The following is a 24,437-nucleotide window of genomic DNA, read 5'->3' as shown; positions in this document are numbered from 1 at the left end:
GGCTCTGAATTGGTTCTCTTGAAGTAAAGAGCAGTAGCTCCATACTTCATAATGTTCAGATTCAGGAAGACTAGCTTGTTTCATTTTCAGGGTTTAGACCTTTTTTCATTCCATGCATGTCAGTATTTAATTAATATTACAGCCCTGTATTTCCTGAAATGGAATAATACAGCTTTTGAATATGAAGCACAAACGATACAGCTGCTTCCTAAGCAAGCTGTGCATCTGCGAAAGGTGCACTAATGCATTTAAAAAGGCTGTTCTACACCTAAGCCATCTCTGTGATTAAAAATACCTTCCTTTAATATGGGTTACCAATGGTCTTTCCTAAAGATTATAATAAATCTGAACATTCAAATTTATTGCAGTACATAAACATCAGAATTGTGTGTGTGAGGCGGGGAAAACCCCGAGATGCATTTGATTGCTGCAGCGTGAAGAAATGACCTTAGCTTGAGCTACAAGGTTTTCAGCCAGCAGGAAATGATGAAATGTGCTCTGAGAGAATTCTGCTTGGGGAAGTGGAGGTCACACACAGCTGGGCAGGTACTGCAGCTAGCTGTGCAGTTATGCTGCTGAATTCTGTATTTGGAAGAAAACGCAAGTAAATATAAGGCACATGTCTTAAGGTAAATTTGCAAATGGTGTATTGAATGACTTGCCAAACAGCTCTAATAGTTCTTTGTTTTTGTCTACCAGAAATGTGCTTAACAGCTAATATGAAAGTATTTTTGGCCAAATAAATGTGATATTTTTGGTAAAGCTTGTAATGCTTGTCAAATGTGAAAGGTTTTGTTTGATCATGGTTGAAACACGGTTCTTGGCCCAAAGACAGACTGCTATTTAAAATGCATCTCTTTCTAGTAATGATCATTGTACTATTTTTAAATATATTTATGTATGTGTTTTTTAAATGTGTTAATGTTTTGTGGTACTTGTGCAGTCAGATAAATATTTTGGCATCTCTTAATTTTAGAAAGCTTTGTCTAAGGCAATGCTTCTTTCTGATTCTGTTCTGCTTAATTATATCCCATTTTAGAACAGTTGTGTAAATGTCGTTTTTCTCTGCAGCTACTTTGTCAGTGCAACTGTAAATGCTGTTTCGTGGTTTTTCTGCTGCGGAATGCATCATTACTATCCTCTTGTTCTTTAATTTCCTCTGTTACTGTCTTTCTTTTTGTACTGTTTTGGAGTGTCAAATTCTACTTAAACACGAGTTTCTTACAAGGAAGAATGAACTAATATATTAAGCATGCAGTTTTTAATAGTTCCACCGAGACTTTCCTACAATAAGTTTTCATTGTGGCTATATATAACCTGCCATCTAGTTCCATTAACTGAAATTGTCAATCTGTTTTTCAGTTACAAGCTGCTTTTAACATAGTTCTTTTGGTGTTAAATTTGCACATTGTTACACCATCAAGCTTCTGTGTTGCAGTAGTATGGATGTATTAAAATTGATTTAAGTTTTTAATATAGCCATATACATGGTCACTTTGTGAATTATAGAAGAGTTTTAGATATTAATATGTAAACATTAAAGGCTTTTTTTTTTGTTAGTGGTATCTGGTCACTTGAAAGATTTCCTGCTAACCAAATGCTTTCCAAAGGTAATCTGAAAATTGGAGCAAAATGATCTTGTGTCCTCTTCTTTGAAACAAACCTCAAGGCATAGTCATCTGTTTTATTTATTTGGAGGAGAAGAGGAATGTTAAAATATTAAGGCTGGTCTCATTTTAGGAGATTTTGACAGGACATGTTAATTAGTATGTGATAGCACAGAAATCACAATAAACAGTAGAAAAGGGGGAAGACTTCTAATTCAAGTTTTTTTTCTTTTCTTTTCTCTTGCACTTTGTGTTAATTGCTCAAGTTTAAATAATGGGAGCTTTTGATTTAAAAAAAAATAGTATTTAATCTTTTAAGTTATTTAAATTTCAAAACTGTCCTGATTCTCCAAGTGGTTCTCTGGCAAAATTTAGAGAAGGCCAATTTTGACGCACCTTTTCTTCTACAGTAACGAATGTGGTATTTAATCTGCTTAATTGCTCAGTCTGCTTCCTGATTCTTTCTTGATCAGAAAGACCTGAGACTGTAAACAAAGAATCTTTAAAGCTTGTTCTTTTAAAAGGACCACCACTTAATATTATACTAAATAGCATAACATTTGGATATTATAGTTCTTAGTACTTTTCAGTCCTTTCCTGGGTCTGAAATTCAGGAAGAATGTCTTTAGAATGTGAAATTTCTTGTATGATAGAATTCAGTGTTGAAGGGTTTAAAATCTAGAATGCAAATGTTCTGTGACCAGAACACTTGCTTTTAGATTACTCTCATGTTCTGTTGTCTTTTCCCATCTCAGCAAAAATGGGAAGATGTTTTGTTTGCTTCAGCGTGTTATGGTAAGATCTTCAGAAAACAAACCTAATGTCAACAAAGATTGCTATTCAGTTGTACTTTTTCTGTACTTTCACTTGTCATGCGAAGACTCTGCAGGTGGTAGTTGGTGCTCATCAGAGTAGCACACCTCCAAAGTTGATTTCGAAATGAAGTATTAGTTAAGGCCAGGATCAGTTAGTCTATGTGCAAAATATTTTAATATACTCTTGCATCTTATGATAAAACAATCTTGAGAGGCTTTTTTTAGAACTGGATTTTCAACCTAATTAGGGTACTTACAAGGAGACTGTAAAATAATGGAATTTAAAATTCGTGTATCTAGGAGCAGTCAATGTAGAAATTGGTCTGAAAATTTGAAGAGAGAATTTGGGGAACAATTGCCTCCCTTCAACAGTTACTGGTTGTTGATTTAATATACAGTGAGTTTGTGATGAGATATATAGTCTATACCCTATAGAAGTAAAAACATAATGCTAGCTTTGGATTTTTCATGCTATTCAGCAACTACTTCTTTCTTGTAATAATGTTACCTTGTTTTCAGCTCCAGATGTGTGTTACTATCTTTGCCTTGTTGCTGTCAGAGGAAAACTAAAGGAAATGTTGCTAATGATTTCAGTAGGGAGTATTAATTTGCCAAGAATTTTCCTTAATTCAGGAAAAAAGGAGCAACTCCATATATTATATCAAAACTACTCTATGCTCTAAAAGTTAGTTTCTTCAGTTTAGTTCATAAGTGGATAAGGTGTTTTTATCCTCCAGGAGCATGAAATAAAAAGGTTGAGCCATTTACTCCAGCTAATTCTTCAGATTTCTCCTAACCTTAAATGCTTTTTTTTAATTGAAATGAGAGAACTTAGCCTATGTTAAATACTTTTCTTCAAAAATTCCTTTAGCATAAAAAAAGCTAAATATTTGAGTTAAATCATGTCCTGTATCAAACAAATGGTAATGTCTGTCTAATGTATAGTAATTACATGCTTCAGCTTTTCTTAGATAGTATATGTATCATGTGCACTACAGAGAGAAATTGTGGAAGAAAATTAAACTCCTTTTGTTATTTAGTGTTTTTGAGACACTTACTCAAAACCCCTAATCTCTTATGATTTAATTTAAATGCATATTTTAGTTTTGCATTGGTTCTTTTTATGACATTAAAGCTCACCTTTTCTATAGCATCTATATGCTTTGAGAACTGTGTGGCAGGTTTTTTGTCTTTTAAGTATATGTTGAACTGCTTTTTAGCATGTGTTCTTGTCAGAAATGATTTCTTACATTTGGTGGTCTTTTTGTTGTTTGTTCTGAATATAACTATTAATGTTTTGGGATTTTAAAGTATTATTGAAACTGGAGGCACTTTATGTGAGAAGCAATTCTTAAGCATTATAGTTCTAAAACTAAAATACTAAGCAAGATCATCAAAGTTTATCTTAAATATCTGAAGTTTTTGAAAGCATTTGGAATATAATAATTTCATGTAACCTTATGTATTACATACTCCTCTCATACTTTTGACAGAATTTGTGGCAATTGTATGCATGTATTCAGTAATAATTATTTTGTCTTATTTGTCATGCTTTTCTAGTACTATATACACATTCCAGTTCCCACAGTGATTTTAAAGTCCATCTCCAACACACCTTGTTTTAAAGGAACTCTAACAATACAGAAGAGAATTAGATTTTACAGTCGATGCTGAAGGACAGCAAACGGTCTGAGAAGACGATTCGGGAAAGACTTCCGGTTCCTTTAAGCAGTCTACTTCACTTCTTGCTTACATTTCTTGCTTTAACGGCCCTGGATCCGGAGATCTCTGAAGGACATTTGAGTTGATCAGAATCCTGTACTCTCAGGTTGTCATACTTTCTCTCTTCATGAACCAGGAGGGATTAGGGACTTGTTTACATTTCCCTCATTAATATTAAGATGGTGTTCAAAAATGTTACAGGCTCTGTTTTTGAGGAGCATAAAGTAGCATGGGTAAAACTAATCTTGTTTAACCTTTCCGTCACTTAAATTTTGTAACTAAATTAAACAGTACTCCTGTGTTACCTAACTGCTCAATCAGCCGCTTTCCTGTCTTTCTCTGTGTTGATGGCCCTGTTTTGATCAACAGACCTAATAGTGATGTAGGAGGAAGTACCTGGCTGAGTACCAAGTCATTAAGAAATACTACATAATAAGTATCACTTTGTGTCCCGAGCAGTATCTCATACTCAAAATAAAGAGCTGCTTTCTCGCCCAAAATAAAAGAAAATGCACAATTTTTAGTTAGGAATACATATGTAAGTGTTAACAGTTTTGTTCTAATTGAAACTCTTTGAATAGTAATGTACTTTCCTATTAATGATACTTAAATTCATGGAGATATTCTCTGGCAAAGTGTGCATTCAGTGCTAGCTTGGAAGGGCAGAAGATGCCTCCTTGCCCTTACTTAGCACTTTGTGTGATCTCTGCAGGCATTTCTTTATTACTCATATGATGCTTAATATTCCACAATTTGAAGTTCATTGGCTGTCATAGAGAAGAGGAGCACAAAAAACCCCAAACTATACTTCAAAAGTTCTAGCATGGTAAAACTTTGGTTTATGGAAATTCAGAAGTCGTCTTTATTTTATGGTTTAATGCTCATACTGTTGAATGTATGGTTTGAAACCTATACTTGAATACCTATCCACTTACTGAGCTTAATTTGCAAAGCTTTGGTCAGTGGTTGGCTACAGGGATTTAATGAATAACAAAATAATGCGCACTTTTTGTCACTGAAATAATAATTTCAAAAGATTTGAACTTAATCTGCAGAATTTGTCTGAATAAAGTTGAAGCCAGCCATTTACACTTTTTTTCAGAATTGATCATAATTACTCAAACTTCTCTGTAATTGATTTCCCCTTTTTTGACTTTAAAGGCACTATGCAACTTGCATTGAAAGAAAAATCGATATCAAAACACCTCCATGGGAATCAACTCCTATTTTAAGCACTTGACACTGTGCAGTAGTGGTCCCTTAAAAACAACAAAACCACTTTTCAACATGCTTCTGTTGTATTTGATCAAGAATTAAATCTTTTAAGCCTTGGATAGTTTAACACAAAAAACCTAATAATGTCTGTATGGACTTAAACTAGGAATTCAAAGAAAATTTTTGGTGTTGGCTTGTAGAGTCTCATACATTAGATTAGCCTATAGTAGGAGCATGTGAACAACACTGTCCATCCTTGAGTACTATTGTAAATGTAGATGTAGTAGCTAAGCAAAAAAAAAAAAAAACCAAACAAAAAAACCAAAACCTGAAAATCTTAAGTTTTGTCAGGAGTTTCTGAATCTTCTAGGGCTCTCTACAGCGCTGCACATCAACTTCCTGTGTTGCTAGCAAGTGTAGCTATGTCATTTAAAGACTGTAGTTTTGCAGTGTTAGTATTTTCCTGTGATCAGTTCCATTTCACCTAAGATCAGAGACAAGATGAAATGGGTAATTTCAAGAGCTTTCCAGCAGCTGTTGTGATTGTTGATACCAGGCAAATATTTAGAGTGGACTTTCAAAAGTTAGCTGAATTAGCTGGGAGTTCAGGCTCTATTAAAATATTCATTTAATATCAGGTCAGAGTATTTCAGTAGAGGGAGAAGACGACCTTGTTCACTAATGCAGACTGGATAATAAAATGAGAACTGCAGCGTTTAATATAGTGACTTCAAGCATTCACTAGTTATGCCTTTGGTCAAAGTGTGTCTATGTCCTCATGGGGGACTTCATAATTACCCAGGCATTTTGTAGTAGAAGCAAAACCTCTGAAGGTGATTAATAACTTTACTAGTAAAGCTTAAAATATATATATATATATATTTAAAACAAGACAGCTGCATTGAGCAGCGTGTCAAGCAGAGGAGGGGAAAAAAAATTCTAGTGTTCCAGAAGTCAGTCATTTTGCTATTTAAAAGAAGTTTTGTGCGTAGGTAGAAAAATACTGAGATAGGTTGTGCTGGCAGCATTTAGGAGCCAGTAAGTACAGGTAAGTCTTGAATCTGGGGATTTGAATCTCGGGCAGCTCTGTCCCTTCTGCAATTGCTCATGCCTGCAGTGAAGGCACTGATTACATGAGATTATTCCTTCAGAGGCTTTGCGGGTTCAGTGATACGCCTTGGAATATGAAACTAGGCGAAAACAGGGGCTTGTAACTGAACCAATGTCATCTGGGTGTTGGAGTGAGATGACACATACTATACATGAGAAACGCTTATCTAACGTTGAGGCTAAGGATCAGTGTTTGGACAATGTTTGGATCATCATGTCTAGCATTGAGATACATTTCTGTGTTGTGTGTTATTCAAAAACAAATGCTTAAGTTTAATCAGTAATTTTTAGTTTGTTTAATAACATTTGCACAGTACTTTAATTATTAAAATAGCTGTTCTTATGCCTTACTATATTATACATTGAAATTTACGTGTTGTAAAATTTCAGTCACATAGTGTTAATATGCTTGGAGAGCTGAATTTGAGGTATTGTCTTCTCATTATAGTTGGAGGGGGTTTTTAGATTTGGCAAATATCAAGTAAAACTTGCATGCTTTAATGAACTTAACTTCTGATGTGTGCTAGAAATACATGGCTTAAATGTCTGTTCATTGCCCATGCTAAGGCAATAAAATAAATGATATTGTCATTTTTTTTCTATTGCATGTTGCATGTTTTGCATTTAATAAGTATGATTATAAGTGATTTTAACACAGTGGTTAGGAAGTTGTGAGCAGAACAGTCCTGACTCGGAATTCTTGCTCAATTTGGTCGGTAGTTAATGCCAACCTCTGACCACTGCCCCAATAGTAGGAGAAGCCCCCCATAAAGAGTCAAATGCCTTTCCTCCCCCTGCCCAGGTTCTGTTTAGGCCAAGCCCCTGCCACATCCCAAGCAGCATGTCTCCTGTGAGCACCCCTGGCCCTGTTGCTCTGATTGCCCCCCCCCCCCCCCCCCCCCAAGCCAGGGCTCCTCTGAGGGCCAGCAGGTGCTGACACCAGTGTTGGAGCTGGCTGAAACCAGCCTGGGGCCATTTCTGGCTGCCTCCCATGTGGGTCACCTCTGCACGCCACCCCTCCCCCCACCCCCCACCCCCCCGGCTGACCAGGCCCTGCCAGTTGTACCCAATACAAAAGTGAAAGAAATCTCTTGTTACTTTTGCATAAACTTACAAATGACTAGTATGAACAAGTACATTCTATATTATTTAATGTAACTTTATTTCAACCCTAGAGAATGTCTAGGTGGCAAAATATTCAGTTATGCAAACTAGAATATGAAAGCATGGACATTGCTCACAGTCTCAGAGGAATATGTCTAATAGGGATCGCATTTGCAGTTTGTAACTGCGTGCATTTCTTAGATTCCTTCCTTCCTTTGGTGCTCAGGATACTGTGTTCACCAAATGGATTGCTGTCAATGATTTTTAAAAAGTCATTTGTAGTGCGTCTCTGCTAACTTTAATATGCAGTCTAAATTCCATAGGAAGCAGAGTGATTTAATTTCCTTTTCTGGAGGAAACTTTTCTTTGGTATTTGTTGGTGTTTTCTTTGGTATTTGGACTTTTCTCTGGCATTTGTTGCTGTAATATCCGGGCACTTAAGGAAGACTAGTGGACTTTCTCATCTTAAACCTCCGTGAAAGAGGCTGCTATTCTGTTTTATAGATTGCAGAACAAGAATTAGGCCAATGTTGTTGATTTGAGGCTCTGAATTGAAAAGGCTAAGGCCTAATTTCCATTAATAACATACATTCAAATCTACTGATTGCAATTAGAAGTGCTCAGCACTGAATAGTAGTGAGAAATCTTGGTTTGAGGGATTTTTTTTTTTCTCTGCATCCAGGAACTAGAATTCCTTGGTGTCGCTTGAACATATAAATGAAAGAGACCTTTTTATTCCTGTAGTTCCTTGTCCCATTCATTTGTGATTTATCAGTGTGGACAGCTGTGATTCTAACAGATTTTGGTGCATAGTTCCTCAGTATTTCTAAATTGAGGTCAAATTCTGACAATTTTTTCCTTCATGCAAATCATAAAAAATTTCCACCTCAAAAAATGAGGGAGTTCTATTAGAGCAAGTTACTTGGATAGGATAGAAAAGGAAACGATGGCTCAATTGCTTTATTTAACTGGAGGATTTGAGATGTCGTTTGTAAAGTGTACTCATAATAGCTACATAATAGTTTGCACTTAAAGCATGGGACATGGTTGTTTCCATAGAATGAAGTCCTATTTTCTTGCTATTCTGTATCGAACAAAACCTCAACCTTCTGTGAGCAATAAGGAAAAATACTGTAGCCAGAAGTTTATGAATAGCTAAGCCAAGTTGAGAGGCATCCTTATTCAAAGTATCTGATTCTCGAGCCATGAAACTTGGAATCCTGTTGAGTCTGATCCACAGTGACAAGTCCTGTTCTTCCAGAAAGAAGTTTAAAAAGTAATGTAAACAGATGCCCTCCTCTCTTAAACATTTCTGAGTGTGCTCTTTCAAAGTCCTTAAAGAGAACACAAGGATAATACTAATGGCAGAAAGACCATTTGTTTTTTCTTAATATGGGTTAATCCTGTTTTCTTGCCTCTTTCATTATGAGGACAGTCAAACACTGGGACATGCTTCCAGAGAGGTTATGCAGTCTCCGTCTTTGGAGATTTTCAAGACCTGAGTGGAAAAAGCCCTGAGCAACCTGGTCTGACCTTGTAGCTGATCTGCAGGGGGTTGGACTCCAGACCTCCTGAGAGCTGGAGTGATTCCAACCCGAACAATTCCGTCATTCTGAGGTCTTCTCTGCTGTGGACAAGTTTGTCACCTAGAGCCACAGTACTAGAGATTGCTTTGCTTTAATGTAGCCTATTGTACACGAGAGAATAATTAGAAGAGATGAGTACTGCATTGTGTTGGCACTGAGAAAAGCTTCTGTCAGTTCTTTCTGTTCTAGAAACTGTGAAAAATTCTGGAAGTCAAGCAAAGTCATGTCTTCTGTTTGTCATTTGTATTGTATGTTTTGGGGAAACTTAGATCAGGTCCTCAGGACAAGGCTGCGTTATCACCTTCGAATGTTAAATATCTGAAATATGATACTTTGTAGACATTTTTCAGGTTGGAATATTAAACTCTTAATCTGTTCTTTGTCTTTGTAGGATTCAGTAAGCAGTATCGAGACCTTAATTAGACTTTTTTTTTATGCTGGCCTTTTGAATTATGGTTAGGTATCTTACCAAAATAGATGTCTCCCAGAGGGGTTCAGACATTAAAGTCTTATCTTCTAACGAACAGCCCTGCATACTTAATAGTAAGAATTCTTCAAATAGATTCAGCCATTTACTGTGAAGGAGGAATAAAATGAAGGATTTCTTTTTATACATTACTTCCCCTTTTTCTGTTTAAAAATAGGTTACGTGAAGTTTTGGAATACACTGGATGTTCTTAACATATTAAAGATCTTCATTCACTGCACAGACTTTTGCAACTCATGTGCTGTGCTAATCTCTACCACCTGACACTTGAAGAAAAAGGGAGTTTTTTTAAAAAAAACCCTATTTCAGCATAAAAGAAGCAGGGCAGTTCTGAATTTTGTAAATTGCTTTCAAGATAACGGCATCAAAAACAACTTCCTGAGAGCAGAGGCAGCATATTCCATTCAGAATTTTGTATGCAGTATTTTAAGGTCTGTTTGCTCATTATCAGTTAATATTTTCTAAAGTTCTCGTGTTGAGCCTTCAAGGTATTTGTAGTAAGTCACATTGGAGTGCATTAGCAGTAGAGAAGAAAGCAAAGGTCTTTAGCATATGGTGTTACTCAAATGCTCCCTAAAGAAGCAGCTTTTTTTTTAAAAAAAAAAAAAACTCACTTGTTTATCAGTCAGTTCCTGTATGTCAAAGATTAATGTAGCCTAATTTACAAGAATTGCTTAAGAATCACAGAGTTAAGAAATTTGAGCTTTGGTTGCTTGCACCATTTCTGTAGCTATTAGAGTATATACTGTTAGTGCGTAGTTATCCTTTTCAATTGGAATTGGTAATTTATTTTTATTTTTAACCCACGTAAATTCTCATAGCTCATGTGGGCTGGATACTTTTGTTGCAAAAGACAAGTGCTCTTAACTGGCAAGCTATTCGCTGTCCTTTTTTACACTTGGCTTCCATGTCTAGTCAATCTGTAGCTACACATGTAAAATCTTGTTACAACATCTTTGGACTTTGTGATTAGTAAAAAATTGGGATTTTGGTTTTTTTAAATGTAAATTCCCTGTTTTTTTTGTGGGGGGGGGGGGGGAGAAAATAGCCTGAGAAACATGAAAGTTAGGAGACTTCATTTGTGTTGGCCAGAGGCACATGGGAGAAAAGGCACAGAGCGTAATCCGGCAGTTGTTCCTATTGAGTGACAAGAAGAACATTCATCTGCCTTCTGAGGAAAATGAGATTTATTCCTCTGCCTTTGCTAACTTCCTGCTAGCCTGCCTTCATACAGCCTCTGTCATTTTTGGATTGTTTGGCCAATTTCAGCCAAAAGTTGTAGAAGAGCAGAGATCTCAAGATACACATTTCTTAGTAGTTCTGTGAAAATTTTCCTTATTGGTTTCGTGAAAATTTGGCAGCTGTGTGGAAGAGACCTGAACTGATGCACCTATTTGAGAAAATCTTAGGGTGAGCTCCATAATAACTTGTCCTGTTTGGTGAGCTGCCTGGCCAGTCAGTGTGAATGTGGGTGGAAACCCTGAGCACTGTACAGCTTCTTGCTCAGCAAGTAGTTATGGGACGAGAAGGCAATGTAGGGGACTCCTGGAGAGGGTTTACGGGGTACTGCTGGGAGAAGAGAGGTCAGAGCACGTGAAGCCAAAGTGTAGTGTGAATACAGGAACTGGGTGTATGAATCCCACTTTCCTGTGGATTTACTAGTACGGCTGCTTACAGTCTAGCTGACCAAAGAATCACCCCAACTTTATGTAAGATACAGTTCATCAACGGAAAAGCTGTGCAAAAGTCACCTCTTCTCTCTCATTGTTCTAAATTGTAGCTTTTATACTGTCAGCCTTAGTCGTATATAAGTTTAATTATGTTAGTTAAATGGAATACCCTGGAAATCAAAATGTAACTAACTTTCATTGCAAAGCCTTTGCAAATTCATGTGATTGATGGAAGAACCAAACCCTAACAAAAAATGTGCTAAAGGACTGTCTGCTGTAATAATTCTGTTTCATGAGGGTAGTATGACTCATACAGCTTAATGTTGGTATTTCAGTATTCAGTTTATTTTTAAGTAGTGTTGTACAACTCATATTTTTCTGTGCCAGTTGTTGCTATGACTTCATAATATTTCCCTAAATACGCTTGTTCATACTTTCTCACAGCACAGTATTTGGCATGTAAAAACCTTTAAAAATTCATCAGAATTTCCTGAGTGTTGATCATTTCTATGCTTTTATGGAAAAAAAGGATAGCTCTGTGTTTTAGTTTAGGAGGAATAGTTTAAATTAGAAGTAATTTTAGTTTAGGAGGAATACAAGTTTAAAGCAAACAAAACCCCACAGCATGTTCTCTCATTTAAGAAAACGTTCCTTTGCGGATTCAGCTTCTCCCATTTTTCCGTGTAGTTTATCAACTTAAACTCTTCATTGTTAATATAATTTAAGATATTTTATTAAAGGTAAGCTGACATTGTTCTATTAAAAAAAGTAGTTCTTGTGTGAGGGGAGTAGTTTATTTAAACAGAACTTTTTTTTTAGGTTTATGCTTTTGCCATAAAGGTTTCCTTTTCCAGAACACTGTTCTCTATAGTTGTCTGTCTAATCAATTGCAACTGGCAATAAATGTTTTGGTTTAAAGATCTTTGCTGTAATTACTGTTGAAAAACAGCCGTAACCCTTTATGAGAACCTTTGGAATCTTATTCCTTCGTTGGTTCTGCATAGCATCCCTGCGTCATACGTTTGCCTCAGTTAAGTTGGTTTCAGAGTGATGTGAGTGCTAATATTGCCTTAACTGGCAAAAAGGCAAGAGGACGCAAATAAACAGTTCCAGATTCTAGCTAGGAATGTTTATTGATTTAACAAGTTGCCTTTAAGCTCTGGGTCCCCATTTAATCAGATAAAATAATATTGAGAATTATGGATAAAACTACCACAAGGCATAGCCTTGTATTTTTGTGGAAACTTTAAAACAAACAAACTCTTAGAAAGTGCTATTTAATGTCAAATTATTATTTTGTGTTTGTGCTCTAAGTAGTTATAAGTAATTAATTTTTATTTCCTTCTTGTGCTGCTTACAGTTATCCAAGAAGGGCTATCAGAAAACATTATAAACACTTACAAATGTGATCTTTGTTTTTCCTTGAAAAAGGAAATTCCTTTTCCTTTAAGAATTGCAAGGGCCATAATTCATTTAGAAAGAGTATGTTCCAATTAAATTGAGGATGGTAAGAAACTGACAATGAAATTGTATTTTAGTGTATCTTTTCCCTCTTGGTTCCATAAAAGCACAGGCAGAAAAGCTTTGTTTTTTTTTGTTTTTTTTTTTTGCTTTTTTTTTTTGGTAATCAGCAATAACATAGCAAGTTGAAGATTCTTACTGATATGTTTAACTATTGTGCATTGTCTCAATATATCATCTTTCGTTCATATACAGCTATACAGACCTCTACCTATTTTAGCTATATTAACTGTTTATTATAAGGAATTTTAAATGAGCATTTTCAGTTTGTGACCAAGTGACTCTTTATGGAGAAAATAGGTGTGTTTTTTACATACATATATATGTAGTAGCTGCTGTCATGTGCAGATTGCTGTGGCTCAAGTGCTGACTCTTGTAACTGTTGCCATGTTGCAGAACCCTTCCTGCTTTTTTGGCCATCTTTTCAAGATAAAATCTAATAGTTGATATCCCTATTGTAGTCTTCCGTTTTGTATTCAGTATCAGGGCTGTCTGAATTGGATTATGGAAATGAATTGGATGAAAAATTATTTAGGAGAAATGGCTTGTCTTTCCGGACAGAACAGTTCTCTGATCTGTTTGCGCTATAACTATCAAAACGACTGTTTCTTCAGTAGCCGGTTTTTGTAAGAAACAAGTGGTATACAACTACCCTCACGGCACAGTTCATGGGGCAAAAGGAGGACTGAGTTTCACCTTTTAGTCTACTGATTAAGGTATATGCCCCAGAAGGGGGGAGATTTCAGCCTGTTTCCTGCACTGCCAGCTCCTACATTTTTATCCAGATTCGTACAGAACCTGCAAATCCATACTTTCTGAATGCTTTGAGTATAGACAGCAATTGACTGCTGCTCTTCGACGATAGCACTGTCCCTGTGTTAGCATGGTGTGACACTGGTAGACTAAGCCTCGCACGGAGTTCAAGCTCAAGGGTGCCTAGTTTATAAATTCTGTTTAGCAAAAGTAGCCCTGGCAGTAGTTGTTGGCGAACCTGATAGGAGAAATCTAAACAGGAGAATTTGATTAAGTACCTGTAGAGATTAGGCAGGGATTTTGCATGTGTGTTGTGGGGGGAGGGGGAGGCTTTTGTGGTTTCATGAATTTTGCCTCAGTACTGTTTTTGATGCTTATCTCTAAATCTTAACTTAGAGCAACCTTGAAGTTTTTACAGTGTTTTATTAACAAAGCCATCTCTTTACATGAGGATAGCTTTTTTTTTTTTTTTAACTTCCATGCAGCTTTGTCTATGTAAGTGAGAATACCCTATCAGTTTAAAGTAATGGATTATATTTGTTAAAGATTAGTGTTTAGAGTCGATAACTTTTTTTTTCCATTGTTAAAAGAAAAACAACAAAGTGGCATGATAAGCATGCCACCAATGCAGTTAACCTGGGTGTGGTTTTCCTTGTTTCAACTTGGAGGGAAGTAATTGTCACCTTAAAGGAAGTTTTCTGTCATGGGAGCTCTAACTTTTTCCTTAGTACATTTGCAATAGCAGGTATATGCTTCATACCGTCACTTAGAGTCTATTCTCTGCTTTGCTAAAATCCACAGAGGTGAGTTGAGAAGAAAAGATGAGCACTTCAGTTAACTACCCCAGTAAGAGATCTAGTTGCAGGTGACTGTGGGCAAGATAACTGGTACTGGGCTGGAATATCTTACTACATGTTACAGAAGCTGTTTTTGTGTCCCCTGCCATTTTGAATTCTGTAGCTCCAATACTCTATTCATGTAAGTAGCTTTACATTGTTGCTGAGAGAGGAAGCTCTGTTATTTGCTTTTGTGGATATTGCATGCTTTTTACCTTCAACTAGATGATTTGAATCTAAAATTCTTATAGACATCTAACTTTGTTTTTTCCTCTGAGGTTTTTTTTTTAAATCCACAACTGTTCCTGGCCTTAAATATTTCCAGTAGATGTCATGTAACTTCACTTTATATGTAATATCCAGCAAAAAAGAAATTGCTAGCAGTGGAGGTTATTATATCAGTAGCAAAGGTCAGCTGATTGTCTTTATAGAAAGTTTTGAAGTGGAAAAGAGCCTTACAGCTAGCAATTAAGAATCACATTGCTGAATCTTTTCGTTTGGTTCTAATAGAAAATTCTCTAGTAAAATGAATTCAAGAGTTCAGTGACATCTGATACAGGCAAACGTATTGAACAATTTCTGGACAACATAAATGCTGTGAAAGAGCCAAGAACTTTGCACCGGAGAACAGAGTTCTGTTGAAAACACTGAATGCCCAATGTGGTTACTGTTTTTTATTTGGCATCCCTAGATATCCAAGATTTAAGGAAGTTATCGTACTGCATTTCTCTTTTCATAAATGCTTTTGATTAATAATGCTCATAGATAATTTTTTGTATCTTTTTACAGATTCTGAAGACCTAGTGTTTAAACACTGAATATTTACAAGCTCTTCATACATAGAAATGTCTGGGTCATATGATGATTCCGTTGGAGTAGAAGTTTCTAGCGATAGCTTCTGGGAGGTAACATGAATGTTCTTTTTGTGTTTAACAGTATTTTGATTTTATATTTTACTCTTTTTTATAAAAAATCGGATTTTTGTGCACAGTGTGCTGTGGAGACAGCAGCAGTATAAGAAGCACGTGGTTATTCTGATCTGCAGCAATAGCCTTCAGGGTAGATACGACCTTTTAGATTTTGGTCCAGTTCTTTCAAGGCATTTTAGCTGGCACAAGCTCAAGGACTATCTATTTTGGTAGAGTAAGCAATTCAAAATTGAACCTTTGTTGGTTTTTACTGCTGAAAGTGGATGGGGCCAGGAGAGAGAAACTTTTAAAATCACCAATGGGTTTAAATGAAAAATCTTAAACTGGTTAAAGGCTGCTATTAGCATTCCTGCGTTACAAATGTCAGGTAGTGTGTGAATCTACTGCATGTCTGCTGTTTCTCAGATGTCTAGATCTAAGTATACTTTTTTTGAGAGGTAGGTTATTTTATGCTGATCTTGATGTAAGAGCGTACATGCCAAAAGGTAGTACAAAGCGCACTGTGAGATCTCACAGTACTTTTGCTGCCCATGTCTGAAGTTGCCTTTCAGATTTTGCGGTAATTTGATTAAGCCTTTAAAAGAACAAGCTTAGTAAAGCAGAAAGCATTTTACAGAGAAAAATTTATTGCAAGAAGTACAAATGTTTGTTTCAATATTGACATGATAGGAGGTAAGGAAGTGTGCTGCCAAATGCACCATATTCAGTAGGGCAAATTCCTACCATGTGGTTGGGGACTCTGAACTATAGGAAAATGTGAAAATGGTTAGGGGGAAAAGTGTTTGAATGGTTGATTATTGGAGTAGTTGTTGTCAGGTGACTTGGTTTTGATGACCTAACATTATTATGCTTCCTTTTAAATGAAAACTTTTCCAGCCCTCCTCTAACCTGCATGGGCAGCTATAGGATTTTGGTGCAGATCTCCCATTACTTTTCCATACAATAGGTGAGAACATAACTGGCATTGGTTAGGTCTTTTTTTAATAGAAGCTACCATTTTCTTGGGAGACTTATTTATTACGATTTTTTTTTAAAATGGCTACTTATTCTAATTAAAGGGGTTGTTTTGATAAGCTTATGGGATTCTAAGCCTTAAATGCTTTTGCTGCAGGGGGGCTCTGAAGTATGATTGCAGAGAGGTTGTGGGACCTCCATCCTTGGAGGTGTCAGAGTCAGCTGTGCACAGCCCTGAGCAACCTTATCTAACTGGACCTGCCCTGAGCAGGGGGTTGGACTAGATGGCCTCCAGAGGTTACCTCCAATCTAAGTTGTTCTATTGTTTTGTGATTTTTATGCTGAGACAGCTTTCTGAGCAGGCTCCCTTGGTAGAAATGTGTCAACAAAAAATAAGGAGGCTGTTAGGAAAAAATTTTTTTGTTATGTGTTGGCCGTGCTCTACTTGCCAGGAGAACATGACTGTGCTGTCTGGCTATTTTCTACCAAGCTGTTATCTTCCTTCAAATAACCAGGTCTGGAAGCATAAAAATGAGGTGAATTTTAGAATGGGAATTCTGTAAACTAATAATGCTGTGTTTGGAAAAATATGAACTCAAGTGTTTAAGGATCAAAGAGGATTAACAATAGCAATTAGCCCAAGCTAGGATGTTTACAAAGCATAGTTTAACGGTATTTGGTGCTCATTATAGGTAGATTAAAGGTGTTTTTCATGTTTGTGCTGTAGGTGATATTTTTATATAATATTGCGAACACTGCATCTTATTCCATTTCCTTGCATTTTTCTATGTATGCCTTCTAAAAGATCACAATTGGTGTTTGTTTCTTAAGCAATTTCAGTAGGCTAATGTATTATATTGGTATTTATTTATCCTTGGATAAGAAAGTTGAACTTCAGTATGACAGTCCTTGTCATATGTTCCTTATATCATTAATTCTTTTCACTGCTCTTTCTGGATATACATTAAGAAAAGAAAGGTTATGTTACGCTAAAATGATCATGAGGGAAAAAATTCAGATTGAATAATTAGGGCACTTTTTTTAAATTTAGCTTTTCATGTTGAAAAAGTATCATGTTCTGTATGAGAGGTAGCAAACAGAACAATTAGGCAAGTTGTTCAAAGAGGACTATTGGCATCAATGTTTACTTCATACTTAGCTAATAATTTGCTAAGATTGGTTAAAGTAGTCACCACAATTGAAGATGTGATTATATTCTCATGAAATGGTTTTGATTTACTAACAGTTTTAAGAGACCATCTTCACTCTGTTTAGTGAGTAAGACAAAGGCTTGGCTGCAGTAAAAAGGGAGTCCCAACCATAATAGTCAGTGGTATTATCATTGAAGCAAACTTTAAGATGTTCAAAGCAATAATTCTCTAACAGCAAAATCGGACTTGCTATGCAATTGGTCACCATATTAAAAAAAAAAAAAAAGTTGTATTTTCTTCCTCATGCTAGGATTTTGACAGTTTAGAAAAAAATTGTGGATTATTTCACTGATTTGCAGAGTTTAGAGTATTGAATTATGCAGGAAAGTACTAGTTTTTCTCTTACTCTGTTTCCTACTATGAGGCTCTGTAGGAAAAACGGGGCAGTTTGAGGGTTTTGTGGCTACAAATGCTGATTCTTAAAAAAAAAAAAAAAAAAAAAAAAAAGCTTGAGTTTTTGCTATGGATGTGAAGACTGTCATTATTTCAGAAAAGTAACTAAAGGCTTTTACATGTGTTGAAATTAAGAAGGTGGTATTTGAGGAAATTTTTGAATACAAAAAGGGAAAAGGTCACAAAAGCTTTATAGTTGGTCCGGACTTAAAATATTACTACTGACACATTTGTGTACAAAATCAGCAAGGAATAGGTTTAGTTAGAGATCTCAAAAGGTGTAGCAGGTTATGCTGTAAGACCATAATAGGTATGCCTAAATCTGCATGTAACTGCATAAGAAGGTGGAAAATATGTGATATGACATCACTGGCATTCTGCAGAGGTGGAACTTTTATGGATATGCTGAAATACTTTGAACTAAATAATGAAAATGAGTACTGTGGTATAAATAACATGATAAATGCTTTTACAGTAATACTGAACTATTAACAGGAAGGATTGATATAGTAACAAACTTTGCTGGCCTTCAGCATACAGCATACATGCTGTACTTGGTGAATTAACAGAAGTCCATATAACTTGATCAGGGAATAAACTAGTTTGCAAATCTCTCTAAGATAAATATTTATATAAACTTTTTCTCTTAGTGGAAATAACTGAGACAATGCATTAAGCTAACTGGGTGGAGTTTTTACTCTGATACTTATCGTAGGACAGCTTCTTGTTACTGAGTGTTAAACTATTTAAGAGTGGTAGTCTTGCCAATACCTTGCTGTAGTGACGATTATGAATAATATGGAACTGATAAGTAGTTCATAAACAATTGCACATAGTGTCCTGTGACAGTGAAGCTTTTTTATTCTTATACTGAACAAAATGCTTGAAGTAACGCAAAACATAAGGGAAAGTGATAAAGCACCTGAAGCAGTGCTCTGTTGCAGTGTAGCTTTGATATAGAAACTTTGGGGTGCTTTGCTTCTTCCAGAAATAGTTTTTTATGACCTGTGCACCCTACTTCTATGCATTTCTGTGAGGGTAACTGTAACTGGACATGCATTTCTGATGCCAGGCTGGAATGTGTTTTGATTTGTAAATATTTCTGATTAGTTGTCTTAGAACTTCTCAAGTGCATGATTAAACTACGCAGCAGGTAGCCTAGGCTGAGTAGTATCTTGGCATAATGTACCACTTGACTTTAAACCTCGCTGTTCTATAGAAATGCTTGACAAAACAATAAAACAAATTACTCTTGAGCTCCAGAGCTAATGAAAGATAGTTTTGCTGCTGCATATAGAACTTAATACCAAACTCTTGTTTAATTTTTTCTCTTGGTTGGGATCCATTTTTCCAAACAAAAACTCATTTGAATTTTAAACTAGAACTTGCCCCTTTTCAATAGTCTGAATCAGTTGTTTCATTTCTGAAGGTTCCCACTTTGAATTCCAGTTTTAATCTGTCTCAAACTGGGTAACTAAATAACTTTTTTTTTAATCAGACTTGGAGAAGATGCGGTGTCTCTGGAATGCTGCCCTCAGCCTTGGATAACAAGAATTAAAGAATTCTAAATCAGTTTGGAAGCTGTACCATTACTGCAGATTTGTCATTTGCACCCTTTCTATTTGGTTAGAGGTTTTAAAGATATTTGACATGATGGATGTTTTGTTTGTTTTCAGAGACTCAGCCTGCAGTTTGTTAAAAGTTGCCTTCCTGTGTGTTACTGCCACAGCTGAAAGCAGTGAATGTATTCAAACTTGGCCTTGGCACAGAAGAGACAGTCTGACAGTGCCTTAGCTTTTGAGTTTTTTCCCTTATGCTCCAAAATAGCTCAAATTTATTTACCTTCAGCTGCAAAGCACATCTTGAGAGGCATTTTGGAAAGAGTGAGGTGGCTGAGTGTGGGACATATCTGAAGAACTTATTGTGACAAACCACATTTAAGCTCACTATGTATTTTTTGAAGTGTAATGCTGATTTCTTGAATGTTTTCTGTTGAGCTTATAGTAAGAACTGTGCTTATTAAAATGTTAATAAACCACTTGCAAAACTTTTGCCATTGCCTTTGAAGGAAACATTTCGTACATTGTCACCTTTGGGAACTAGAACACTTTCTTTTGTTCATGTCACTCTTCTGGCTCAAGAAGTGTTTAGCTTCTCTCTCTTCTGGATTGTCTCTGCCTTTTGTTAGGGTTCCTCATTACAAAGATGATTAGTGGCAGTTTGATCCCAGTAAGAGTGTGACTCTAGTACTTTGCAACCATATACTGTAAACTTCCTGCTATAAACTTGCTGTCTGTATATGTATGTGTACATTGACCAAGGAGCAGTTCAGTGTAGAGTAGTCGTGGCAATGAAAGATGGTTTTTTTGATTAGATTATAGTATCAGTGCTATCAACATGAACATTTCCAGTTCTGGCATTTTCCATTGCAAATTGAGTGTCAAGCTCAATGCTTGAAATCTGTTATGAATAGTAGTTAGTTTCTTTTAAAGACTAATATTTCTGATAACAATACCTATGTAGTAAGTAATCAAGTTCATCAGCCATGTTGTGGCTGGGAAATACTTGTCATGCTGAATTAGAACTGGAGAAGTTCCTGTTCTGATTTGTCCTTTTGGGGGTAGCCTTTCTGTAGCCATGATGATCTAAGAACATGGATAGGGCAAGGCTTAGAAATAGGTAGTATCTTGTATCAGACCAGCTGATATAATTGGAAGAAATAGGCTTTCAGAAACACACACCCTCTTTTAGCCTGAAATAGAAGTAGAAGCAGTTTTCACAGCTGTATAAATTGAAAACAATTTTTCAGGGTTTAGTTAAATTTTTAGCTGTAGTTTAGACTACTGTCTTCTAGTAGGATAAGAAATCTTTTCAGGAGGACAAGAGTTTTTCTCTTCTAATTTATCCTGGTGGGTGCCAAAATGACATTCTAGGAGGCTGAGAGAATTGCCTACATGTCTTCATAAAGCTTGCTTAGAGGGCCAGAGATTACCAAAAAAAAAAAAAAAAAAAAAAATCTGAAAAATAACTGCAACAATAATGGAAGAATCCATTAAAGTTTCAGTTCTAATAATGCCCTGATTTACCTTAGAAAAGAAGGTTTCTGTTTCTTTTCTTCATCTTTTTAGCAAACCGCAATGTACCTTGATGTATTCAGCTAAGCTCATGGCTCTCCCTGGATGCAGACTTTTTAACACAGAGAAGCTGCTTTGATATGCTCCAAGAAGGAATTCCTTCATCTACTTTACCTAGCTGGCCAGGGCAGCATGCTTTGGATAATCAAAGGTTGCTGTTGACAGCCCAGAGCAGGATGACCTGCTGAATGCCAGTGGTGAGGAGGAGGGGAAGAATTCAAAAGCCCAAGCTTTTGGCTGGTTGAACTAAAAATGTGGCAGTGACTTTTTCTGGAGAAAATGGGAAGGTCATAGGGACTCTCAGCACTTCTGTGACTGCTGCAAATACATTGAAGTTTGCCATAATCATTCATGCAGCTTTCTTGCATCCAGGTAGACTGTGGCAAACCTGTTTTGTTCCAACACTGTGCTAAATTTTTCCAGTAAAACACAAGAAACTGATAACCCTATTGACCTTGTTTTACTAAGGTAATACTGGAATCCACATAAAGGTTGGTATACTAATAAGTGGAAAGCCAATTTTGATAACCAAGCCCTGATCTTATGCTTGCTAATCACCGTTATGGTCATACTGAAAGAGTAGTGCCTTGGGCAAGCTGAGACCAATGCTGCTGTTCACTGAGTCAGCTGTGAAGGTTGGAAAGGCGATGAGTAAGCTTTCCTAGAGATCAAAGTGGAAATGTATGCATATCTTGCAAAGGTAAGGCATCAGAAGGAGCAGCTACCCTGCCTGTGGAAATATTTCATCTTTTTAGTGAGCCTGAGGTCCCTCCAAGACTGTGCCACTTATCCTAGATGAGAGTCCTTACTCTTCCTTATTTTCTGCTAGTATGAACAATGTGGGGATCTCTCTATTTATTGTAGGGGTGCTTAGGTGTAATGTGAAAACACCTACCTCATCCAGACAAAGATGGGCATTTTGGACAGCTTCTAAACTTGTGACTGACATTGGCCCTAGACACTCTTAGGAAACCATGTGTCTGTCTCTCTTGGATGACAGAATGTGGTGTGTTTTGAGGTGCTCAGCATGTTGCTGTTCACTGTGTTTTGAAGTGTTTGTTGAGAAAGCCACTGGCAAGAGAAGACTCTCAACTGATTCAGGAAGGGGAGGTTGGTCCCCTGTCAAGTATGGGTGGATCAAATTTGGCCATCATATGCATTGCCATCCTTTGCAAAAGAATCAATTCCCCAAAACAAAGCACTCTGGATAGTAGCAGAGGCAGCTAATCTGGGATATTCCTCTGACAAACAGCGCACTATAAGCTGTCAACTCCTAATGGTCTTGGTCTTGCCCATTTGGCACTCCTGACATGTGCTTCATGCCTGCTACCATCAGCCAACATCTACACAAGTTATTTTTTGATTGTGTTTGGGTGTGTTTTGGATGCAGGGAATTTAAGAGGAAGCAGCCCCCAGAACTTGCTCTTCAAATGTTGAATGTCGAAAAGGTGTTCCTAAATACTTTTCCTGGTGAAGCAGACTTTGTTCTGGATCTGCTTTTCCATTTTAAAAATATTTGGACTCTGTAGTAGTAGATTCCTGTCATATCTCCTGTATGTATTTGTGTATTTTTTTTCCTCTACCTGAGCACTGAGCTAAGTAGGAGTTTCCATTTATCTTGCCAGGTATTTGTTTAGTGGTATGCTTGTACATTTTGTGAGTTTGAGAGCTCTATCGGGATTTTTCTTTCATCCAGTGGTGGATTTGAATGGGTACATTTATGAAAGTTAGATACACAGAGCTAGTGCTTGCAAGTACTACTTTGGACTGTGCATGCACCAGTTGTGCACCAGTATCATTCTTTGTATATGCAAACAATACTTTGGATCTGCACAGAAGTTCAATGCACATAGGAAGATTTTATGTTGGGTTTCAAATATGCCTTTAATCTCTGCATTCTGCATGTTTATTCTTAGGGAGACTCTACATTGCAGCCTTCAGTATTATAAAAGTTAAAACTAGTTGAAATGTTTGGAAACTTCTGGGTTGACATAACTAGAAACAAACTGTATCCATGGTTGGAGGGAACAGTGGTGAAAGTGCGAGCTTTCCCTTGTTGGTCACCAGTGTGTGTTGCTTTGACTAGGAGCCTTCAGAACGCATTATTGTGTGTTTCATGCTCTGAATATTTGCCAGTAAAAGCTGTTGTATGTTATGGTGACTCTTCAGGTAAGGAAACCTACTTTCTTTCAAATGATTCCAGTGTGTAAAGCTGAATACTTATGAATAAGATAGGCAAGCATGGCAAAAGAATTAACATCAAATCTTACTTCAAGCATTTGCAACTCCTATTTGTGGTTATAACAAATACTAGGATATACCACCAGAATTAATTGACTGGAGTTTAGCAGTAGTTAAACATTTGCTACTTTCTGTGACCCTAATGAATTAAAACATTCTTAATTTTCAGTCAGTGTACCAGAAAAGATTCTTTTTATATACTTTTATCCGGATATATAAATATTCGAAAAAAGACTTTTATTAGTTGAGGTAAAGGAGCATGGATGGTTAAAGGCTCTCCCATTGCCGTAAGTACTGTGAAAATTAAAACAAGAAGGTTGTAAGCTATCAAATATTCTACTGAAGTATTGTGTCAGTGACAGGGCTTGGCTACATTAGTGCACGGGGTCACAAAGGAAGAATGACTGGGCTGGTAACTAAACAATACTAAATGCCTAATCGTTGCATGTGTGTGTGTGTGTTTCTGTGGTTATTACAGATTCTTTAAATCTTAGCTTCAAGAAAAGGTTTGAGATGGCTTGAGTACTGTATTCATGCACGTGAAGAAATATCAGAATGTGAAGGAATTCTTTCTTTTTTTTTTTTTTTTTGACTTAACAGGAAAGCAGAATGGAGGTCTGAAGGCATCTGCAGGGCCTATAAGAGATAAATGGGGTAAAATGGGATCAACTGATGTTTATTAGTAGCAAAGTTAAGTGTTATTTACAGTGGAAAAGGGGAAACCACTGGTGACCGAATTTATGAAACAACAGAGAAGGACAATACAGTTAAAACATCAGTGAATCAAGAAAGTGACCTTTATAATAGTATTTTGAAGAAAAAAACCTAAACTCCTCATTTGGAGTATTTACTTTGAAAGTGTTTCTGGCAGCTAAGGGTGAGCAGAAACTTAATTTGGTTTCATGTAATAAAATGTCTCTTGGTTTTGTCTTGGTCCCTCTTCTAGTTATGTGCAATTACCATTAATGCCTTAATTTTTCTCAAGTAGGACAGAGTGCTGTGGCCTCCTTCACAAAACTGCCTTTCAGTCAGGCTGAAGTACTGTGTAGAAAGGGTTTGTGTGTCCTGCTCAATCTGGCTTGAGACACTTGTCACCCTTCACCTAATTCTGTCTTCCCAAGACTGATTCTGCTTTTGACAGGTCCTGCT

The 24,437-nt window shown here is 36.6% G+C and overlaps 1 protein-coding gene across 9 annotated transcripts in view; it reads left to right on the top strand.

Annotated features, from left to right (window-relative positions):
* The window catches only part of PACSIN2 (protein kinase C and casein kinase substrate in neurons 2), a 69,060-nt gene that overhangs the window by 22,478 nt on the left and 22,145 nt on the right, over positions 1–24,437 (top strand). For 6 of the 9 annotated variants that reach the window (XM_064516519.1, XM_064516526.1, XM_026114010.2 and 3 more), the window contains one exon: positions 15,216–15,331. The exons of 1 other annotated variant lie outside the window; for it this stretch is intronic. In XM_064516519.1, coding sequence (XP_064372589.1) covers positions 15,272–15,331 — 60 coding nt within the window. In that variant the 5' untranslated portion in view covers positions 15,216–15,271. Of the gene's footprint in view, positions 1–482; positions 630–14,545; positions 14,569–15,215; positions 15,332–24,437 lie in introns of those variants that run through there. 2 more of the 9 variants (XM_064516542.1, XM_064516533.1) reach the window with 2 other exon arrangements.

This window comes from Dromaius novaehollandiae, chromosome 1, assembly GCF_036370855.1.
Source record: "Dromaius novaehollandiae isolate bDroNov1 chromosome 1, bDroNov1.hap1, whole genome shotgun sequence".
NCBI classification, from domain to species: domain Eukaryota; kingdom Metazoa; phylum Chordata; class Aves; order Casuariiformes; family Dromaiidae; genus Dromaius; species Dromaius novaehollandiae.
The sequence above is the reverse complement of the archived record's forward strand: the minus strand, read 5'-3'. Positions and strand labels throughout refer to the sequence as shown.